The sequence below is a fragment of the Adelges cooleyi genome, unplaced genomic scaffold (genome assembly GCF_023614345.1).
Source record: "Adelges cooleyi isolate 19-005CV unplaced genomic scaffold, UGA_ACOO_1.1 ACOO_flye_CR_arks_rails_tigmint_CR_PRNA_23, whole genome shotgun sequence".
Classification (NCBI taxonomy): domain Eukaryota; kingdom Metazoa; phylum Arthropoda; class Insecta; order Hemiptera; family Adelgidae; genus Adelges; species Adelges cooleyi.
The window spans coordinates 14,471,481-14,493,413 of NW_026095893.1; the positions used below are offsets into that span (position 1 = coordinate 14,471,481).

The 21,933-nt window shown below is 30.8% G+C and overlaps 3 protein-coding genes across 9 annotated transcripts in view; 1 reads left to right on the forward strand and 2 right to left on the reverse strand.

The window, feature by feature from the left end:
- Positions 1-2,762, reverse strand: part of LOC126835628 (farnesol dehydrogenase-like) — a 216,733-nt gene extending 213,971 nt beyond the window's left edge. For both annotated transcript variants that reach the window (XR_007685228.1, XM_050568334.1), the window contains exons 1-4: positions 2,525-2,762; positions 2,014-2,176; positions 1,059-1,188; positions 237-369 (exon numbers count right to left, since the gene is read on the reverse strand). Coding sequence is in view for 1 of the 2 variants with exons in the window: in XM_050568334.1 (XP_050424291.1) it covers positions 237-369; positions 1,059-1,188; positions 2,014-2,176; positions 2,525-2,656 (558 nt within the window). In the remaining variant the exon portion in view is untranslated. The remainder of the gene's footprint in view (positions 1-236; positions 370-1,058; positions 1,189-2,013; positions 2,177-2,524) is intronic.
- The window catches only part of LOC126835621 (uncharacterized), a 122,486-nt gene that overhangs the window by 91,686 nt on the left and 8,867 nt on the right, over positions 1-21,933 (forward strand). For all 6 annotated transcript variants that reach the window (XM_050568319.1, XM_050568317.1, XM_050568321.1 and 3 more), the window contains 6 exons: positions 16,914-17,020; positions 17,821-18,012; positions 19,037-19,324; positions 19,411-19,544; positions 21,359-21,519; positions 21,612-21,771. In XM_050568319.1, coding sequence (XP_050424276.1) covers positions 16,914-17,020; positions 17,821-18,012; positions 19,037-19,324; positions 19,411-19,544; positions 21,359-21,519; positions 21,612-21,771 — 1,042 coding nt within the window. The remainder of the gene's footprint in view (positions 1-16,913; positions 17,021-17,820; positions 18,013-19,036; positions 19,325-19,410; positions 19,545-21,358; positions 21,520-21,611; positions 21,772-21,933) is intronic.
- Positions 6,299-13,694, reverse strand: LOC126835627 (farnesol dehydrogenase-like). The gene is made up of 6 exons (XM_050568333.1): positions 13,490-13,694; positions 12,086-12,254; positions 11,452-11,581; positions 9,282-9,411; positions 8,615-8,752; positions 6,299-6,485 (listed from the first exon to the last, which is right to left on the reverse strand). The coding sequence occupies exons 1-6, from the start codon at positions 13,619-13,621 to the stop codon at positions 6,444-6,446; spliced, it is 741 nt and encodes a 246-aa protein (XP_050424290.1). The 5' UTR covers positions 13,622-13,694; the 3' UTR covers positions 6,299-6,443.

The window sequence follows — 21,933 nt, forward strand, 5'->3', positions numbered from 1 at the left end:
CAAGAACAAACTGTTTGCTATGGATCAAGCATGGGGGTAATTTTAACTAATGGTATACAAGTATATTTAATTTTATATTTAAAAAATAATAATTTTTATGAATAGCGTTAAATAATAGAACATTAACACTTTAAAATTATTCTTAATTTCTATAAAAAAAATTACTTAAACTTTTATCTCATTTGTTTACAATTTTCCCTTTGTGATCCAAAGCATTGTTTGTTTTACTAACGCACAGTAACTCGGATGTTTGTTTTTTGCGCCACCAATTCTTTGCGAAGGCATTCGGCCAGCACTCGAACTCCATGCTTGGTCGCTTTGTACATCATCGAGTCGCTGGCCTGGTCACCAACAAAGTGACCGGCTAACCTGTAAAAAAGTCCCCAAAAAAATGTTTTACTTAAAGTCATAGTCATTCAAATAAAAAAAAATATGATATTTCAAATGTTAACAAATCGACACTAATGAACTTGTATTGATATATCAATATATAATTTTACAATTTAAACTCTGAAATCAAAAACTAATATAATACTTTGGCTAAGTTATCCTGAATGTTTTTTTTTTTATTAAATCCCCATGACACCTAAGTCTAAACAAGCTTGTCGATGAGTTATCAAAGTATGGATAAAATAAAGAACTTGTAAAAGAAGAGGAGCGAGAGACCATAATATAATATTATGCCATTCATTTATTATTGAATGTTAACTACTCTTCTGCTTTATGTATTGGAATTACGTTACGTTAAATATTTTATTTAATATATAGTATTAACGCAAGTCTTATTATAAAATTATAATAATTCATCTTAAAAAATGCAAATATAGTATTCTATATTTTAAAGAGCAAGCGAAGATAGTGAAGAAAAAGATTACATAATAAACCTAATTTCGTTATTCCAAGTCATATTGGTCGTGTTTACATTATCTCATCCCCTGTCCTCTACATCGATGTCATCGCCTTGTAGTTAAATTACATATTTAGCTACTAGATAATAGTATGAACATTTTGAGTGTTTGGAATCAATTTGCAAAATCGTGAGCTTTATGGGTACTTACGAACATATGTAAACTATATGACCGTCGTCTATCTGATGCCGTTTCATGGATTTCACAGCTTCGCGGGTGCATGTCGAAACACCTACTACGTTCACATTACAAATGTCTTGCCAGTCTTCTGTTTTTCCATCTAAAACAGACCAAAAATGATCTTTAAAATATGAAAACCCATTGATGGTAAAAATATGTACTATTCGATTTTTGAGTATGTTGCTAGTTTATGCTAACTTAGCTGAAACAAGTTTTCTTTGTTTACTTTTTATGTAATTTTAATTTAATAATACAAATTTAGCTTTCTTTTATTCACCTTATCTAGTACAAACGTCTTTGATTCTACGATCCTAACCCTTTCTCTCTACAAATCTCTATCCACTACCATATCTTTATTCACTCTACACATCGATTTTACATATCCACTACTTCCACATTCATTTCAAATATACCTCTAGATCCCTCTTTAATATCTTACCTATTTTACGATTTCATATCTATTTCTCCTTTTTAACATGTTCAAACTATTACGATTTAGGTTCTCAAAAAATAATGAGATTTCCCTCCTAAAAAGTTATTTCTTAAGGAGCTTATAATATTTTGTACAACATTTTAATATATAAATTCAAAAGTTCGTTGCCAAAAGGACTCAGAAAATCAACTAACTTCCACATAGATAAAAATCTTATTTAACTGCATTAATGTATCAGTGTGCTAAATAAATATAATTTTAGTTATGATATAACACATAACAGAAAAGTTCTCGCTGCAAAACTGAAATATTAACTTATCAGATTTTTTAAATATTCCTCCCCATCCCAGATGTGAGTACTTTGAGCCGATGAAATTTTACTTCTTGTGTACATTTTATTTATAATCCGCCACTGGTAGTAGAAATTAATATTACACGTGTTATACATATTATTTTTGACACTTAAAAATAATTAGTAACTTTTTATACTACCTAACATAGAGTTTTTTTTGTTGACACCCGCACAATTAATCAGCACATCCACTCCTCCCAGAGTCTCTTCGATCCATCGGAACGCCTTCACCACAGCCGGTTCATCGGTCACATCACACTGCTTGAAATGCAATCTGATTTCTTCTAACCGTGGCTTTAACTCCTTTGTAAAGTTTTAAAAAAATTATTAATTTATTTGTCTATTTACTCTAATGGGAATTAATGGATTTGGCATGAAGTGATTAGGATCAAAAAGACATAAATTACTTTTGTATAATTTTACAAGACCAAAATTAAAGTTATATTTCTATTGGGTGATGCTTTTGACATTAATTAGAGTTAATCAATGATTTTTTTATAAGTTTATGACAAAATGTAAAAAAAAAAACACAAAAAGAAGTAGAGTTCATTGGCAAATATTGCAAAATCCAATACTTCTTTTTGATAAATGGTCACTTGTATCATTTGAGATCTTATAACTTTGTGTATTGTTTTTTATTGTAACTTTTACCCAAATATTGTTTGCCTTCAAGTCCAATCCAACAACGGTCATACCTTGCTCGGCCAACACTAAGGTCACGGCTCTTCCTATACCGGAAGTCGAACCCGTAACCACAGCCACACGGTTCTTCCATCTATCCATGGAAATACTATTGTTTTTACCTTACACAAACAGTCGGTAACTCGGACCAGCGATTACCGTGAACACAACCAACCCGCGATGTTATTATTATAATAATTCACATTGACATCTAAAAGGCAATTATGTAAGAGTTCGATTTAATTTTTTTCTACGTGAACACGGTTCGTTTTTATAACATTAATGTTACAGATAACCTACGACATTATTGCTTGATTAAAAACCGCTCAAAGGCGGTAAAAAAATACTAGAAACGGATTAATTACATTAGAGGAGCGACGGGCGCTTAATAAAAATCCATGTTGAATATACATATAATTATGTACTAATCAAAAACTTATTAACCGATTTTATCAATTCTGACCTTTATAAAAAATCTACCTTCGCCACGCATTTTGTTGATATTAATAACTCTTATTTTAAGTGGTTCCAAAGTTTTAAAATATTTAAATAAAAGAAAACCTAAACTTATAGAACAGATTAACGAGTTTTGTATGGTTATTAAACTGAAAAAAAAATTAAATTTGGATACTTGGTGTACTTATCAAAATAAAAGTTTATTGGGGTTGTAATATTAATATTCTTTATTATATGAATACAACTCAAAATTCGGATTATTTACTTTCTATTATTTTTTTCTTCTTTTTAATTTAAAACCAGTATATTATTTTTTTATATGTTAAGGTTTGAGCAATTGTGTTTAGGTTAGGTTTAAAAAATATCCAATTTTATTGGCTATTCGAGTCTTACATTCATATTATGGTTGTTGCTTGGCTTTACGTCAGTAGAGACCTATAGAGTATACTAGGAAAAGAATCAATAGGTATCTGACAATGGATCAGAGACTAGAAAACTCATTCGTGCAGTTATTAATGGGCAGTAGAATTTCGAAATCGATTACATAAAATTCATTAGTTTAAACTTTAATAAAAAAAAAAAAAGGTAACGTCTTAAATAATCAAATCTAAACCACGAGTGATATTCATGTCATCATCTCATGAGATTATCAAACCTACAATCGTCTTAGAGTAACATAAATCTTCAGAGCACATCTAAAAGTAAGTGATAGTTATATATACAGGGTGTAATGTAAAGTTGTACAAAGCTTCAAATGAGACATTAAGGATAAAAAGAATAGAACTCGTATCTCATTAAAAAATGATCTTACGAAAAAAGTAATTATATATTTAAAATCGGTAGAAAAAATCTTGTTTTAGATTTATGGTAAACAGTTGAATTTCAATTACTCGAAGACACTATGAAGATAATATTGTTTTCTATAATAGTTACTCGTAAAATTGTATCCTGCGAGTACCGTTAAAACGACTGCCCCAAAAATCTGGTCTCGTCAACGGGGGTCTTAAATGATAAAACCAATTATCCTAATGTCTATCTGATTTTATTTTTTGATAATTATATCATTGTTGGATACCCTTAAATTATTTTTTTTTTTTTAAATATTTACCCTACATAGCAATATTTTGTCATACAACATAATAACTGTTGCCTCTTTGCAAATGTAATAAAACTTAATTTTAGTCGTCACACCTTCAAATCCACCATTTTCTTGCGTAATTAATCCCAAATAAATTATTCTAGTTTTTTTATAAATTTGCTCACCAAGCGTCACAGGTTCAATACTCACTTTGAAGTTCTAATACTTCCTCATCTATACTTGTTTATACTGTCGTTCACTAAGATACAATTTTTAATCATTGAAGAATATGTTTCTGGTAAGTTCATGAGTTAGTAAAACATTATAATAGCAGGTATACATTCATAACTGATGAACTTCCTTGATGACATTAGTAAAAAAAAAACCATAACTTCTTAATCAATAATTTCTCAGCTTTGTGTTAAAAACACATCATGAAAATAAATAATTACAAATAAGAACTATTATTTAACGTACCCTATAAACAGATTATATAACTTTTTTTTTTATAAATTATTTATGTTGCTTATTAAGAACAATTTAATGAAAACATAATTAATTGATTTAATTATGTAATGTAACCCCAAATCTGCGTTCATTAACTTTAGTCCAAGGGCAAATTCATAATTTCCTGTATAGTCTATAGTCTGACTATTATTTACTAGTGTCAATTTTTAAGAAGAATAGTGCGCAGCAAATCTGCTAAAGTGAATTCGTATTAAAACGGTTAATGCTTGTTACTAATACCTGTAGTGGAATTCCTTTTATACCAGGCAAATTCCTTCCAAGGAAATGCAATTTCTAGTTTAATGTATTTTCACGTCTCATTGGTTAATAGTAATTGTTTCAATTTAAAATCAGAAACGTCCAAGTTACAGTGGAAGTATAAATAATTATGATGTAAACAATTAATATGATTATTCCTCAATGTTATCCATCTCATCTTGTACGAATCAAAAACTATGTCTGTGATAATCATGTATTATTTTAGTAAATCCAATTAGTTCAACCATAATTTACTCTTGCTTAGAAATTTGCTTTACATTAACCTTTCCTGCACTTGTTCACGGTTAAAACGTAACTCGAATGAGATGCAATTTTTCTTTTGGCATGACCTTTGTCTCTCAATTCATTGTCCTAAAACTTTGTAATAAATGTTTATACTCGTTCGTAACACACAATAAACGTCTAAAGTGATTTTTATCATTTAATTTATCCGTATACCAGCACTTACTTAGCTAGTTCACATAAACCAAGTTATTAAATCTAATTGTTTTCGTTGGCAACCATAAAAAACAGTGCTAATTTTTTTTTGTCTTGGTTTTCTATGTTATGTCAACTGGTACAATGGAATTTTTTGCTTTTCTAGATATTATATACTCACTTTTGTTGAAAATACACTTTACATCATACATTAAATTTATACATTTTAATACATTATAATATTAATTCATTTAGAAACTCTTTACCGCGGGTAATCGATAGACCGCTAGGAAACATCTCAACTAATTGAATTATTTTTCTTGAAAAAACGCTTGGTTTTAAGCTTATGTGTGATAAATAGTAATATCCATTGAACCAGCCATTAGTCTAGGGCTAAATTATATTAATTTGAAACTGTTAGATAAGAAAAATTAAACATGACCCCTTCACTTGTATTAAACGAGGGAAAAACAAATTCTTAACTATTTCAGAAACGCGAAATTAAGCATACAACATTTTTTATTTTTATTTTAACTGATCAGAAAAAAACATGTAAATGATGGATTTCAGTGTCGTATCACTTATAGCTGGCTGTCATGAGCATTGTGTAGCTATACAACGATAACTCACGAATTTCGGATGTGAGGCACACACACACACAAGTGTTGGTATACTTGCAGTTGGAAGAAAACGTGACAGAGGGTAGATATCTGCATAATATCTCGATAAGCGATCATGTACAAACCATTCCTTGTGACCCAGTTAAAAAAAAAAACGGGAATTCAATAAATAAAACGATTTTTTGTTGCTAAGGGCAATTTTTAATTATAAGAATAGGAGCAGCAGCCATGTACAGGGAGGAAAGAAACGGAGAATTCGCTAATTACTTCGAAGTTTTCATTGAAAAAGCCCCTATCTCCCTACGGTGTTTGTGCAGGTGAATACCAAAAAGGAAAATGGATACAACATAATATAAGTAGGAAAAAATCAAAAAAAATCAACTGAAATTCCGTTTTTTGTTCACTTACGATTTATTATTGTGCGTTTGTTAATATCACAAAAATGAAAAGATTACAATTCGGTAAATTTATTGTTAAAAGAAAAAAACATTTTAAAATTAGTAAACATTTTTTTTTTTTTTTGCACACTTACTCAATATTCAGATCCCGTTGGTCTTATTATAACATCGGAAATCTGTAAACAACAAATTAATCACAAGGAGTATAATAAAGTAAAACATACTTTTTTTTTAATGAGTTATAATGTTCTCTTTTGGTATCACATTATAAATTATTGTGGTCAATGGTACTGACAAAAATGGGCAACATGTCTATTTACTGCAAAGTAATTATAGTAGAGTGCCGTTTTTTTTTTGCTACATGTACATATAATCGATACATGTGCGTACAGCTAATATACATAGTATTCCATATATTTAAAAATTGAGTAATTAGATTTGGTATACAGATTTCAGTGTTGACATAAAAGAACTAATAAAGTTTAATGTTTATGCTGGATATAATAAATTAATAATTGGGATTACAAAACGTGAACAATAAAAGAAGAAAATTGTATGGGTAGCGGGTAAAGATATAAATGATAATATACCATTTCGTTTTGATATTTTTTAAATTGCTGAAGTACAGTACTTTGTTTAAAAGTTAAATTCAGCATCTTAATAATAGTGAATGAATATAAGATTTAAATTATGAATACCCCCGGTGGAACTTCTAAGTAGGTAGGTAGGGACACTGAAATATAAGAGAAACCCATTCAAAAGTAATTCCTTTTGAAATTATTGATATTCCAAGTGGGATTCGGTGCTTTATTTTTCATAATAAAATAAATGAGACGGCTTAAGGTACGCGTATTTATATTTTGAAATTGAAAACGATTAATACATAATAATATAATATATTATATTATGTATAAAACACAGTAAAAAAAACTACCCTTGCTCAAAATTTCTTTGTATACACTGTACAGTATAAGTATTTTAATTTGCCCCGTTGTCATCAAAGACATAAACAAATTAAAAATTTCAATCTATCCATTTATTTAAACAATAATGATGGATTTCAATATATACCATATGTTTTAAAATCGATATTAACACTTAAAATTATTGTTTCCTTTTTCTTCTGCCAATAATTTTAAACACTTCTAATTATGAACTTTTATTACCAATTCATTCTACTTTGGTAAATCAAATGCATAAGTTGCTATTTTACTTTTAAAGTATAATCTCTCTAAATTACCATTTATAAAATATATGTTTTAACTTGAGCATCAAAAACTTTTTTTGATCATATAATAATGTAATAACGACTTTAATTGAAAGTTAATTACATCTAAAACAGAAGTAATTAATAGTCCATAGAATTTTGAAAGAGCTCTACGTAGTAACAGTAGCGTCAGAGATCTTTCATATATGAACCGTTTGTTGTAATATTAGTAGTGGATCCAGAAGGGTAAAAATAAAAATGGATAAAGTCGAGGAAAACGAATAATGCAAGATGAACCGTAGACAATACCAAAATATACGACTAGTTTGACTCTCAAATAAATTAAACCGAAGTTAATATAAAGTTTTAGCATTTATAAAATGCAGCTGTCTAATAATGAAATTGGAGAACCCGATGAAATGGTGTTTTTTAAACATAATTTACTGTTGTGAAATTGGAACGAAATTAATTGAATAAATTAAATTACTCCGCAGCAACTCTTCACGTGTATAAAAATCGCAACACTAAATAAAATAAAACTCATTTGGGATTAATGCTTTATGGGATTTGGGGCTTTAGTTTTAAAATGATCGACTTATAACAATACAAATTACAAGTATAGTGTACTGTCTTCTCATATCAAGTCATCATGTAAAAATTATATTATGTCTATTTTATTTTATCATTTACGCCTATCGTACATAAAAATTGTATAGATTGTGTAATAAAAATAATAAAAGAGAAAAAAAGTATACTGACTAAAGGTAAGATATTTTTTTACACGTGCGTTTTTTGTTACTTTATGGTAGGCTTTACATAAAAAGGAAATATTATGTTAAACCCATTTGATGAATAATTTATAGACCATATTTTTTATAATGTCACCTCCATTACTACTGACTCTTTCTTTACGTCTTAGCCCACTCAAGTGCGCAATGGTATCAGTCGAGTTTATTTTTATGTAAAATGCATGAATGTTTTATTAAACCTTTTTATGCGAACCTTAAAACAAATAGTCTTTGTCACACAACAATTATTATGGTGGAGTGTATACGCGTTATGTTTTATTAGCATTATCCAAAAGACAAAAGCGTTTACTTGGACAGAAGGCGAAGCTGACAGAATCCAGGCAACGATTTCAGCTATGTCTTTACATTCCAAGTATGGCATGTCATCAGTGATTTTCCTTCCCGATCTCTCGAATATTTCAGATTTTGTAAATGAAGGACTCACGCTCTGTAAAATTAGTACAAATTACACGTCTTTTTATGTATACAACACTATATTCCACTTTATTCCAGCCACAGACTAATTTGATGGCAACTCAGTAAACGATGACAAGTAAGTAGTAACAATGTCGGTTATCTGTACGTATCAAAAATTATAAACATAAAAGCACATCATTGTAAAAAAAAATACCTTCCCAGCTACGCATTGAAGCTAACAAGACATTTCCATTTGGGCCATTTATTTATTTGTCTATATAATGGCAACTTTTAAGCTTTCGAAATTACAACTTTTTTGGTTTAACGAGTTTATTATGTTACATACATATCTGCTCAGATATGGCAACCATATACATGTATTATTACTAGATTTTAAAAATTACAATTTTTTCGATACTTCTATTGTATACTTCGATGTCTCATGCCACTACACTAAATTACTACAGCTGGAAGTACAACATTTTCGTTATTGTAACCAAATTTGATCTTGGAATAACTAACCCCGCTCGCCTAGCTATTAGTTCTAGAAAATCACTTACTGAAACTCGGATTTTGGAACCACTGGCATTAAGTTCTTGACGTGTTGCTTCGGCCATGAGGGTCACGCCGTGTTTTGTTGCACAGTAAATTCCCGAACCTATTAATGGCGTTATCATGTGGCCCACGATCCTGAAATCATTATTTATTTTGTATGTAGCGCGGCTGTAAATATACTTCAATACCGTCCTAGAGTAGTCTGACATCTTTATTAGACTCTTTTTATGTTTTCAATTGAATATAGGTTTGGGACTAAATTGTACTTCCAAATTTTCACAATCCATCACCACATAATGCAGAGTTTTTAATTTTGGAGCACTTTATTCTTACACGAGACAAGACGAATAATTTCAAACGGTTATATTACTTATCAGATGCTTTTGGGTTTCCTTATTAAAAGGCCTCGGAGAAAAGGTTAATGTTGCCAAAAGCGGTAAGAGTTGGCAACAAAGCGAAGTGAAATATAAAAATAATTAAAAGAAAACAAGCTCCAAGAAAATTATAGAGACAAAGACGTTCTATTTGGTAAAATCTACCCAAATTAAAATTGTTTGTTTCGAATTTCTAATTGTATTTAGTAACAAAGTTATAGCTATTTAAAAATTTGTATAATAAGTTGGTTTTAGTAATGAAATATTAGAAACCCCCTTTCAATTTAACAAAACTCAGTCAACGTCTTTTTATTCTAAAACATCATAAACCAAATATATTATTAATTATTATTATATTATATGACGCTCGACTTAATTTTAATGCGCTGCAAATTTTAAAAAAAGCCATTTAAGCGATTGCTATCAATAATATTTTTAAGAAGGTATAAACATATATTTTAGACTTTGCTTACAAAGATATCTGATAAACCCTGTAACATAAGGCAAAACGATAACCTAAACTCTGACGCCACGCATGACACAAGTTAGGTGTGAAAAAAGGCAGAGAAATAAAAATCATTCATTTTATCGACTTGAGTACATAACAAGTTGTTAAGTTATAGGGTCAAAATGGCAATAGTATTGATGGCGTTAGGACTACAGCTTAAGAACTACAAAAAGAGATCATTAAAACGGACGCAAATTATGCAACGAACTTTGTCTACTTGACAAACTAACTTTTCGTCAAAAGCCAATTTTTTAACAATACTACTGTTTATGTGCTCTACATAAACAGTCTTGTTAAGAACTGTTAGTCCCAAGGCGGTTCACCTAAAACTTAAGGGAGACCGAGTAAAAACGATTTCGAGGACTAAACAAATTAGCTTTAAACGAAATTTGGCAGAGTCATCTGACTCATAGTTCTAAAAGAATATAAACTATATTAGGTATACACTTAAAAACGTACATCGATTAATGAATCCAGCAAAAACACAAATAAAATGTTTAAGAGATAGGTACTATTTCGCTAACTAAAAAAAAAAAGTTTGGAAAAAAAACAACCAAGTATACCTAAATGTTACTCAAAGAGACATTAAAGCGGTTTGTGTTTTTGAGGTTTTAGACCAAAAAGCCTGATAAAAGTTCGTCTACTTAGTATGGTCAGAAATCAGAATTTAATTCTGTAAAGAGACATGGTGAGGTCTTTAGCTACTTTACTAGAATTTGTCGGAAACCGATTTTTTGTTTTTTTTATGTAAACAAAATTGATTTTTAATATCAAAAAATGTTCAAATTGAATTTATTTATATATTTACAAAAAATTGAATTTTTTAAATGAAAATCTATTTCCTATATGACCTTGTATAGTAGTCAAATAACTCAAGACGTAAATTGTCTGACTTTTAGGTCTAAAATAACACCAAAATGACTTTTCCTCATAATAATCCCCTTAATACCCTATGTACCTATGGAGTATTTTATAACAATATTATATTTAGTTCTTACACACAATAGTTATATTTTTTGTTTATACTTCTTGTATTCATAGAACTTTTTATTTTTGTGTTTTTAAATAATGTAATTCAGTTAATTGTGTACACTTCACTGTTCCTTTTTTAACTATTTACTTATGGTTGAATCTAAGATACAATGACCAAAATCAAAAGTAAATAGTAATACATTATTTTGTTCTTGGCATTCAGTCTCTCGTGTCAAGTAGGTTAAGGTTACACATATCACATGTGTGAGTATACAATTTATCTAGTCGACAAACTATTAAGGCTCAGTTAATTGTACGTACGAACTCATGAAAATTAAGTGCCCGTCATCTATTTTAAATTTCCTCATGAATTTGACAGCTTCTCTCGTTATAACCGCTACGGATATCAAGTTCACGTTAAAAACTTTTTGCCACAATTCTGTTTTTCCATCTAATAGTAAAAAATAAACATGTTTATTAATAAGCACTGACGTAAACGTTTAATTTTTTAACTATTAGTAACATCATAATGAGTACTATTTTTTTTAAAAACTCAATCATTGTCCTAAAAAAAACTCCGCCAATTTATTTTTAACTTTATACGATAAAAAACAATACGGTTCTTTGTTTTAGTTAAAAATTGAAATAAGAACGAATTCTTGTCTTCCACAAGAGAAGAAAAAAAAAACGTTGTACTCGCCTGTACTCGACTAACGGGTGTAATTAGAAACCTTTTAATATAATAAGATCACTTCGTCTAATACAATAATAAAAGACAGACATAACAAAAAACATTGTTTCTCTCGTTATGCTGAAATATCTTTACAAGATTAAATATAAATACATATTAACATTAAATTACTAAATAAACAGTACTATTATAATATCACTGTAAGTTACTCTATTTTATTGCGCAATAAAAAAACGTCAAATAATACCATTAAAAAATGAGTACCTGCTAGATAAGCTACAGCTCCTATACCGGCGTTATTAATAACGACGTTTAATTTTCCATACGTTTTTTCAATCCAAGAGAACTCGTTAAGTACGGCTGTTTCGTCGGCTACATCACATTGTCTCCCAACAAAGGTTTTTCCCTCTGTAGACAGTTCATCTTCTATTGTCTATGGAATAAAAGATATAATTATAATAAATCATAAATGCATCTCATTGTTTCAAACTAATTTATACAAATACTGAAATTGCCTATAAAACCGCAAGTAATGTCTTTCTAAATGTCAACCATAACGAGTACAACTTCAAATGTTGTTTTCATTAAAAAAATATTATAAATTACCAAAAAAAAAAAAAAATATAAATAACTCCGTTACATTAAATATAACTTACAATTATGCCAATTCTAGGGCCGCGACTAAAGGCGTTTACCTACTTTGCATTTAAATTCATTTTTATCATCTACTAATTAATTATTAGTATCAAAATAATTTGCTTGAAACATTTAAACACACATATATTGTTTGTATACCATCGAGTGTTAATTATTACAAAGTTTGAAAGCTTGTATATCCTTCTTAATAGATTTTTCAGTTTCCACTAGAGCTGAATGGCATATAAGTATTGTCATAGTTAACATTTGGGTCGTTTATTGTAAAAGTGGTGTAACTCCAAATTTGCAAAAATATATATATTTTTGCTTAATGGAGCATTGGTTTACAAAAATTCAATTCAAAATTAAATTACAATGAGATAATTCACTTTTACACAATGAATGACACATTTTAGAATGCAGGGTAGTCATCTACGGGTTAGAGGTTATAATTAGTAAGGAAATGACGATAAGTTAAATAATGCATTTTAAGGACATTTTTACCAAAAATCGACTACAAAAACTATTTTTTTTTTAAATTACGACAATTTAAATTTACTCGTACCAGTTTTCAAATTTGTGGGAATACACAAAAAAACATTTTGCATCCAGATGTTGTCTACATTTTCTGTCACTTCTTCGTCTTGATCTACTAATAACGACACACCTTGCAAAAAAAAAACTAGCACGTTCCGAAATTGCCAAGGAAAAAAACTCTTCAGCTTGGAAAAACACAGAGCTTAAGTGTTATTTCTCGTTCGGCGCCTTAACGTGCTAGTTTTCATACGGAGCGCTAAAAAAAAGTTGGACACCAAAAGTAACTCCCTTCATAATCTCTGTATATTACCCTCACTTTATTTTTTCCACTTACCTCTATGTTTCGCCTAATAACATCCAGCCACTTCCTAAAGCATAGTGCTTTAGGTAGACCTCCTTACCATAGTTATTTATCCCCATTACTTTAATATGGAAGTATAACACAGTCATGTCGACAAAATATCGTACATTTTTTTATTGCAATAAAACACTTACTTTTAGTTTATCCAAACGTCTAGCCCAACCAACTACCACCATTCCATGTCTTGCTAGCTCAATGGCAATCGATTTACCAATACCCGCAGAAGCTCCGGTTACCAATGCCACACTTCCTTGCCATCGGTCCATTTTCTTCACAAAATCCAGACTTTTATGAAATAATTGTTTATTTCAGTGAACATACTACAGACTGGCTATCATATAATATGAATTATATATTTTGATTACATGATTATTAAACTAGATTAAAAAAACATAATCTTTAATTATTTTTTTATACTAAACTGGGTCATAACTTTTAACTGATAACATTACGATTGATTAGTTTTTTTTAACTTATGTAAATAAAATAACCGTTTTTACTAAAATAACATATACTTAATTAGTATTGGACGTGACCTACGTCTGTGACTATCATATAAATATTTAGTGCTATATTAAGTTTAAGGATTACTATAATATGTTACCGCATCACCGGTTACAATATCGCAGATGACAAGTATAGACAAGTATTGGTTTTTATCGAAGTTTTGTGTGTATCAATCTTTGATGATTTTCGATTTACGATGATTTTACTTTATAGTTATATAATATACTCATATACTTTGTACTATGGTTTACGCAAATCAGTAATGCTTTAAAGATTTATAAACAATATTTAATACATTTTACAGATTTAACATCTAAAGGGTATCAAATATGAAATACCATTACACAATTTTTATGCTATACCTACAAAATATATTTTTTGCTTTGTAGTCAATTAGATTCGTCATAATTTGTTTAAGTTTGTTGACTGATATTTTGCGTTGTCTTGTTTTTTTTTTGGGGGGGGGGCTCTCTGCCTCTCTACTGCATCGTATTGGTTAAAAGTTTTAACAAAGGTCCGATAAATATATTTTGGTTCAGAAACAAAAACTACGTAGGAAATGATCAGAAAAAGAGAACGAGAAAGCTAAACACATTTATGAAAAAGTAGAAGAAAATATAAACAAAATTTCCCATTTGAAACTCGAAACTCTTAGTCCTAAATCATTCGATTGAAATAAGACTATTCTGTTAAATATAATTAATCATTAATCAGAATTCGAATTGTGTTTTACAGTCTACCTAACCTGGTTGTTCTACCCATCGTACCTCCATTAAAACCATGCAACATAATTACATCAGACGTTTTGGTTCTAAATAATAATTGTATTACATGAAACCTCCAGGGATTTCCCGTACAACGCCAAGTTAATACAAGGATATTTGGGAACCTCAACTAGAAAGAAAAATTTCATAATAGAATTAAGCCAAAACAAATAGCGATAAAACACAAAATGATCACATTATCACCTTGAATGAGTTAAAAATAAATATGTATTAAACAACGTTTCTGTTTTCCAAAATATAAAAAAGTTTTATAAAAAACTAAGTTACAAATAAGAATATTACCTGTGTTTTTTCTATGAGAGAATTTGTTTCAATTATTAAATAAATAAACAGAAATTACACAAATTAAAAATGTCTATAATTACTGTTTTGTATTAATTGTTTGTACTAGTTAGCCATTAATTAAGACGTAAAGAGCAAAGTTTCTTTCACCTATTACTCATATAGTGATTGATGAGAGTGAATATGGGGAGATACTAATACTTCCCTTATTCAATTAATATGATATATATACAGAGTGATCCAACTAACGTAAGACAGTATATTTTCTCTGAAAATATGAATATTTTGAGAATTTGTTTTTCCCTATACTTTTAGGTACATATTTTACTACATTTTTCAATATTATGAATATTTTATCACCACTCCTCGTGAGCCAAAAAGAGAGACTTTTGGTTTTTTTAAATGGCAACATATGTTTTTAATTACATAACAAATTTAAAAATATGTTCACGTTTGGATTTTTTATTTTAACTTATCTGTTTATTAGCTATGACTATAAACTATAGTCTATATATAACTATATATAATCATTAATCCGTTTTAAAATGTGTTACCTACATAATATTTATTTGGGCTACTATGACTTAAATCACATTTATCAATTTCTACTTATATTTGTAAACTTTGATCGGGACTGGGATCTTCCGTGTCGTCAAGTTGAAAAATAACTAAAATGATAGAAAAGTTAGCAATATCAAATTCAGTACTGTACTGCACCAAGAGATTTAAGCAGCACACTTATAAGACTTAGAAGATATGGGAAAGGTAATTCAGACAGAGAATAAATAAGTTTATAGTAATGTTTAATTAACACTTTTAAACACAATAATAATTCAAGACAATACTTATAATAGTGACACAGAGTATCAATTAGACCACTGAGTATACTAATTAAGTACTGAGGTGTCTAGCTTAATAACTAATGCCCTTTTATATTAAACTAAACAATGGTTAGTCCTACTACTACTCAATAATAATAACAATAGTCAATAACGATAACGCGTGATTGGGCTATTGGCCAACACGCGCGGCTACAAACAAGTAAAAGTATTACAACATCTATATGGCAATAATAATAAGACTAATAATAACAAACAATAGTATTGGGATTATTACAGTACACAATTTCGCGAGAAAAAAAATCCTTCGCGTATTCACCATCATATTTTTACTTTTCCTACTTCGATATATTATGCCGTTATAATCCCTCAGATTTCATACATTCTTTTGTACATTAGCAGCTACCGACACATTCATTAATTCTTCCGCCGCCGACGTGAGTGGTTGCTGGCAGTTGAAAAACGAGCTTCGGGAACATCCATTCCGACCGTGGGTTTGCTGTAGCAGCAATAACGGTGGTGGTCGATTAGAGGTTCGGGTAGGGTGTAGATGTCATTATATAGGAATCCGCCACAAAACAACGGGTTAATTTGGGTTCGTAAATGGAAATGAGGGCAAAAAAGATCGATCCGCCGGAAAAGCTTAATAATATTATGTACCCTGTGACAGAGGATCACCGGGAAAATCGTGTTGGTCAATAGGAAAAATGCTTACATTCATAAACGTTTGTCTCCGGTGGACACTGCGACTACGCCCGGATGTATTTAATTAAAAACACACAGATAGTTATTCATATTATTGATTAAATGCATTTTACAATAACCGTAACGACTGCTGTCGTAACACGTACTCTGTTAGAAAAACGTTGTTAAATGTGTTTTGTCGGAATATTTAAAACGACACTTCTCATACACCACCATATTGTATATGAAATTATCGTTGAAAATCGAAAACAATCACTGTTCGTCTGTTCACATGTTGCGTTATATTTAAAACCGTTATATATGTAATATATATATATATATACACCTTACCAAACATGATTGTAAGTTATAAGACTATAAGTTGAACTACTTTAAAATACGGTTTGATATGGAATTCTTGTATCATATGATAACCGTTTGTTTGTTTTGCTTGATTTCAGGGCCATTTAATCGGGTATCACAACGTATACTAATAACACCGGCGGTGACGACATCGTCGGACTCTAGTGCTAGCACAGGTGCAAAGAACAATCATGCGACAGCTCAAGTAAAAAAATAATACTAATTCCGTCTAAAATCATACAGTTAACTTCAGAATTTCATGATATAGTATTCATGCAATAATATAGTATTCGTATCATGAAATACATTAGACCCTATGTAGTATATATTATGTATAAAGTATTAAATAATGCCCATCTAGTGTTTTTGTAATTAATTTACAATGCCGAATGCAAGCTTAGAAATGTGGGGGAATTATGGGTGGGTAAACAGTCCTGAGACTAAATTGAAATAAACTTTGGAAATCTATAAGGGCTGATCTGCCAATTGGCTCTAAGTGACTTTCATCAACACTTTAAATAGGTACCTATTGATTACTGTCTTAATCTATTTCAGCAAATCCCGTTAATATCCCAGTCTTATCATTATATTCTATGCCACTAATATAGCTTATTAAATACATATATTCTGGAATTCAATTAACTCGCTGTGACCACGCATCTGTTTTTTATACAACTCCAGATTCTAACCATAATTGTTTAGTCTTGTTTTCCAGATTTTACTGCTTCTTTATATCGCTCCTCTTTATTTGTGTATTATCGAAACAACTCTTAAGCTATCTGCTACATTCCTCAGTCATGTCATTCATCAAAGGCTGTCCCATAGTATAAAATGAACTGAAGTTTTTGAATTAATTTCATTGTCTCATTAGGTTTCGTTAATTATGAAATGTTAATTAATATTTTGATTATTAGAGAAAACAATTTTAAATGTTGTTTTACTTATTTAATATAATTGTATTTACAATAATTACTATTTTTAAATAACTAATTATATGATTGACAGGCTAACATGAATTCGACGGATTCAATGGAGTCAGATGAGAGTAAAAAACAAGTTGCGAAGGCTAGCCGGAGCCAGCAGCTTTACTCGAAGCAAGACATAGTAGAACAATATTGCCTAAGCGATAAACAGTTACAAGTATTAAACAGGGTCAGACAGCCACCAACATTGTTCGGATGTATATCCAGTCACAGAGTAATGATTATTATTGTTTATTAAAACAAATAGCTTTGTTTCATTCGTTTAAAAAAAAAACATGTCATACTAATCATTCTAACCATATTGGTCGCACACAGAATTTGTTATGTATGACATAAATATAAACTATATAGGTGATCCACGTTGTTTAAACCATTAAAACATTTCATTAGTAAATTCAAATTTTAAATTAAATTCATCTAAAATATTTTCTGTACTCAAACATAAAAAAAAATTATAGATTTAAATATTTGATTGCTTAATTTTCCCTACTCTGACAAATTGCATCTTTATTTCTTTTATACTGTTGAATTTGATGCAATACTTAGCTCACTTCAATATCTATTTTCTGCCGATTATAATAATGTTTTAATTAATCCGATTCTTATTCAAAATATAATACATCTATATCTTTAGGTTTCTGATATTTCGATAATCTCGAGGAACGAGGTGACCGATCACCTGGAGTACTCTAATAAACATAAAATTTATTGTTTTCTTTCAGAAGTTTTTTCTTAAAAAATATCCATATCCATGTTCATATGTACTTCCGTGCAGCGTAGGTCATGCCTACTTTTTTTTCTCTTATCTTCTTTCCTAAATTTAATAACTGTATATCACAGTATTTATACACTATAGTGTGTATGAAATACCTAGCAGATCAAATGGTGTTCACTCCCTTCTAGTTTTAATTCTTGGCACTGGATGGCCAGCCCTGGTTTGTGAGCCTTTATATATCTCGTTTCTTCGTTGCCACTTTCTCCCTAGAAATATGACTATTACAACATTTTTAAATGACTGTAACTTAAAATAACGCATCGAGGTGCCCTCCAGAATATTGTCTTTTTTTAATTTAACAATATGTGTACTCTAAAACTAAAATTAAGCGAGTAGTGCTCAGTCTGATAAATCATATTTTTTTACCACTGAAAATCACCGGTACAAACGCCCTCTTGATTTTAGATTTAATGCCGTTTTTTACCAATTGTTAATTATGTTAAAAATATGTCGCCGTTACCAGGAGACTTCCTGTGGCACTAAGGGTTCGCCAAACCTACTGACCGCTTGCGTCGGTCGCCGGATTCCAAGCGACGAAAACCTGCAAGACCTTTACAAACGATTGCCGGCTGACTGCGCTCCGTACCCGCCGCAATGGTCTCGGTACCATCATTGCCACCCGGACGTGTTCACCGTGCACCACTGTCACCAGCCGGATACGGGCGACGGGCAGTCGACAATTCCGCCAACACCCGTGTGTCAAAGGTCACCTGCGGTCAGGAAGCACAAATGTTGGCCGCCCGAGGAAGAGGTACAGCTTGCTGCTACTGCCGTTGTGCGGGGCATAGCAAATGAGGGCAAATCCTATTCCCTAAACTCATCCATTTCGGTTTACAGGAATGCTTGCACAGGCCGTGCCACACCATGTGTCATGGTCGAGCAACGGGAGGCTGTGGCGATTGCTCCGAATTCCACCACTGCACGCCGCATTATTTACCGCCGCCCCCGCCACCGCCTCACTCGACGTCTAGGTGCGTATATTTTCAGTTCTGAAATAAAAAAAACCGACCTGTCCGGATGTCAGAAAGATGGTCGTTAAACCACACCCGGCTAGAAATAATTATGTTTAGATAGCGCATAAACCTTTTAAACCGTAAATAGTCTTAGAACGAGAAAAACATGCGGGTATTTGTCCAATAGAACTGTCATTTATACCTCAGCTCTTATTTGCGTTGATTGTACGGTTCGTTTGCCAGATGCGATTGAGCCTAACGAATTACGTGTATATGTATAGAACGTTTCCAAACATGTCGAACAGGCGATAAATTATACTCATAATAGTACTAAAAGAGAGATTACGAATAAAAATCCGGGAAAATTTTTATTTTACTTTCTTTTACTTACTTCTTTGGAACAAATAGATTCATTTGTTCCGGAAAAAATAAGTCATTCAAAGAAAATGTATTTTAACCTTCTTTTTTATGTTTTAAACGATCGTTTGAATTGAGGAAACGTTTTTTTTTTTTTAAATACAATGTGAATGTTGCCTGGAACTTAATCTGTACTATTGAGTAAAAGTGCAAAGATAATGAAAATTGAATCGTAATACTATAATCACAAATAGAATCTGACGTACGCGTACTTGTACTTATTACATCACATAATATTGTTGTAAGATGTACTTAACTTTTCTGTCGTGTAAACTGTTTCTCTAAATTTGAACGTACGCTAGAATTTTAGTCATTATGCGTTTCCGTTATCTCATGCTCCATTTCAAGCTACTAATGATTAATCCATTATTCAGCACTATGGTGAACCCGAAACTTTAATATTCAAAAGTACGCTCATCAATCAACAGAATTACGTAAGCACCATAGCGCTTTACCCTAACACCCGTACATCGGTTCAATTTCAAAACCTATCCTTTTAATTCCCATTTAAATTGTACAAATTATTAATCACATTTGAAAAATATATACACCCCTTCGAACCACATAAAAACGATTTTTAAATAGTTGGTGCTGGCTTACCTTTACAGCACCACCTGCTCAAAAATATCATTTTTCTAGATTCTTGATTAGATTACGAATTACCCGGTATTATTCAAAAGCCAGATTTTTAATTTTTATCTTTAAAATAGTGTCCATAAGGGTAACTCACTTTAAGCATCAACACAAATTCCATACTACTATAACCTATAAGGTCCTATAAAAGTGTACAGTTATATTTTTAACTGCATTGTTATACGGTTAATTATGTTGGTTAATATTCTAACTTATTTTTTTTCATGTTATTCTTATATTTTCTTTATACGTTTAACAGTACAATTTTCAACTTCTTAGTTTATCACGTACGTCGTACGCCTTTAGGTATTTTGTCTGGTGTCAATCTCACTTTATATTAGCATGGAACATGTTTTAGACTTGGCCCCCCACTTCGAAAACGACATGAATTAGCGTCACGAAAGTAGCGCTAGTGATTTCGAAATCAAAATTATATTTGATCATATTTGTTTCCAATAAACCGATTAAGGCTAAATTTAAAAAAAACTACTAAAAAACATTTGGCTTCAACATAAAATTAAAACTATACATCTCATCATATTATATCGCAAGGAGTTTATAGATCGGAAATAATAATCATTATTCAAGAGCCAGTAGACTAAAGCATGTTCCATGTTTTATCATTTTAGCCGTTAGGCTTTACATAGACTGTAACTATTTCCACTACAGTATACCTACTATTAACTATGGCTACTAGGGCACGCAACTGCAGGCACCTACGCTGGGGTTGAAAGAGTAAATTTGTTTTGTGTTGTTGTTTGAATGATACTATTTGCACGCAGAATGAGGCATGTTAGTTTTGCCCGATCGCACACAGTAAATTCGTTTGATAACGTCTCGTTGAAGTCCGCCAATAGCAGTAAATCGTTAGAGAGGTTGATTGACGGGAGAAAAATGCCGGAACCTACAGCCTGTGCAGAATCGCCCAAAATCATCGTTTTAGGTAAGCCGAAGACCGAAAAAAAAAAATCATTGATAATAGTTTTCAAAATTGTGCCCAAGTTTCGGTTTATTAGCCGTTGTTATGTTTTTCAGAAAAAATTACACGAGCTCAGAAGGTTCAAGCTACGCAAACCGATGGTGTGAGATCAGCGAGTCCAGCCACTCCGCACAGGGTAAAATTAGTTAGCCAAAAAACGCCAGTGAAGAAAAACGCACACCGAGAGTTACAGACACCAATCAGAGATCCGTCAAGGTGAAACGTTTAGAACAACTAATACATGTACACTCCTCTATATATATTATAAATATTTAAATAAGTTACCTTCTTCATATCGTGTCTCGAAGTTTAAATGTTGAGACATTCTAACACCGGTATTTGAACTATTTTCGGTATTTATGGTTAAACTCCACTGTT

Bases quoted from the DNA above. Each gene is read 5' to 3' on its own strand.
- LOC126835627 (XM_050568333.1), bottom strand. From the start codon at position 13,621: ATGGACCGATGGCAAGGAAGTGTGGCATTGGTAACCGGAGCTTCTGCG. The intron at 12,255-13,489 runs GTAAGTGTTTTA...TTTATTCCATAG, and splicing joins GACGTTTGGATAAACTAAAA to ACAATAGAAGATGAACTGTC. The intron at 11,582-12,085 runs GTACTCATTTTT...TTTTACTATTAG, and splicing joins AGCTGTAGCTTATCTAGCAG to ATGGAAAAACAGAATTGTGG.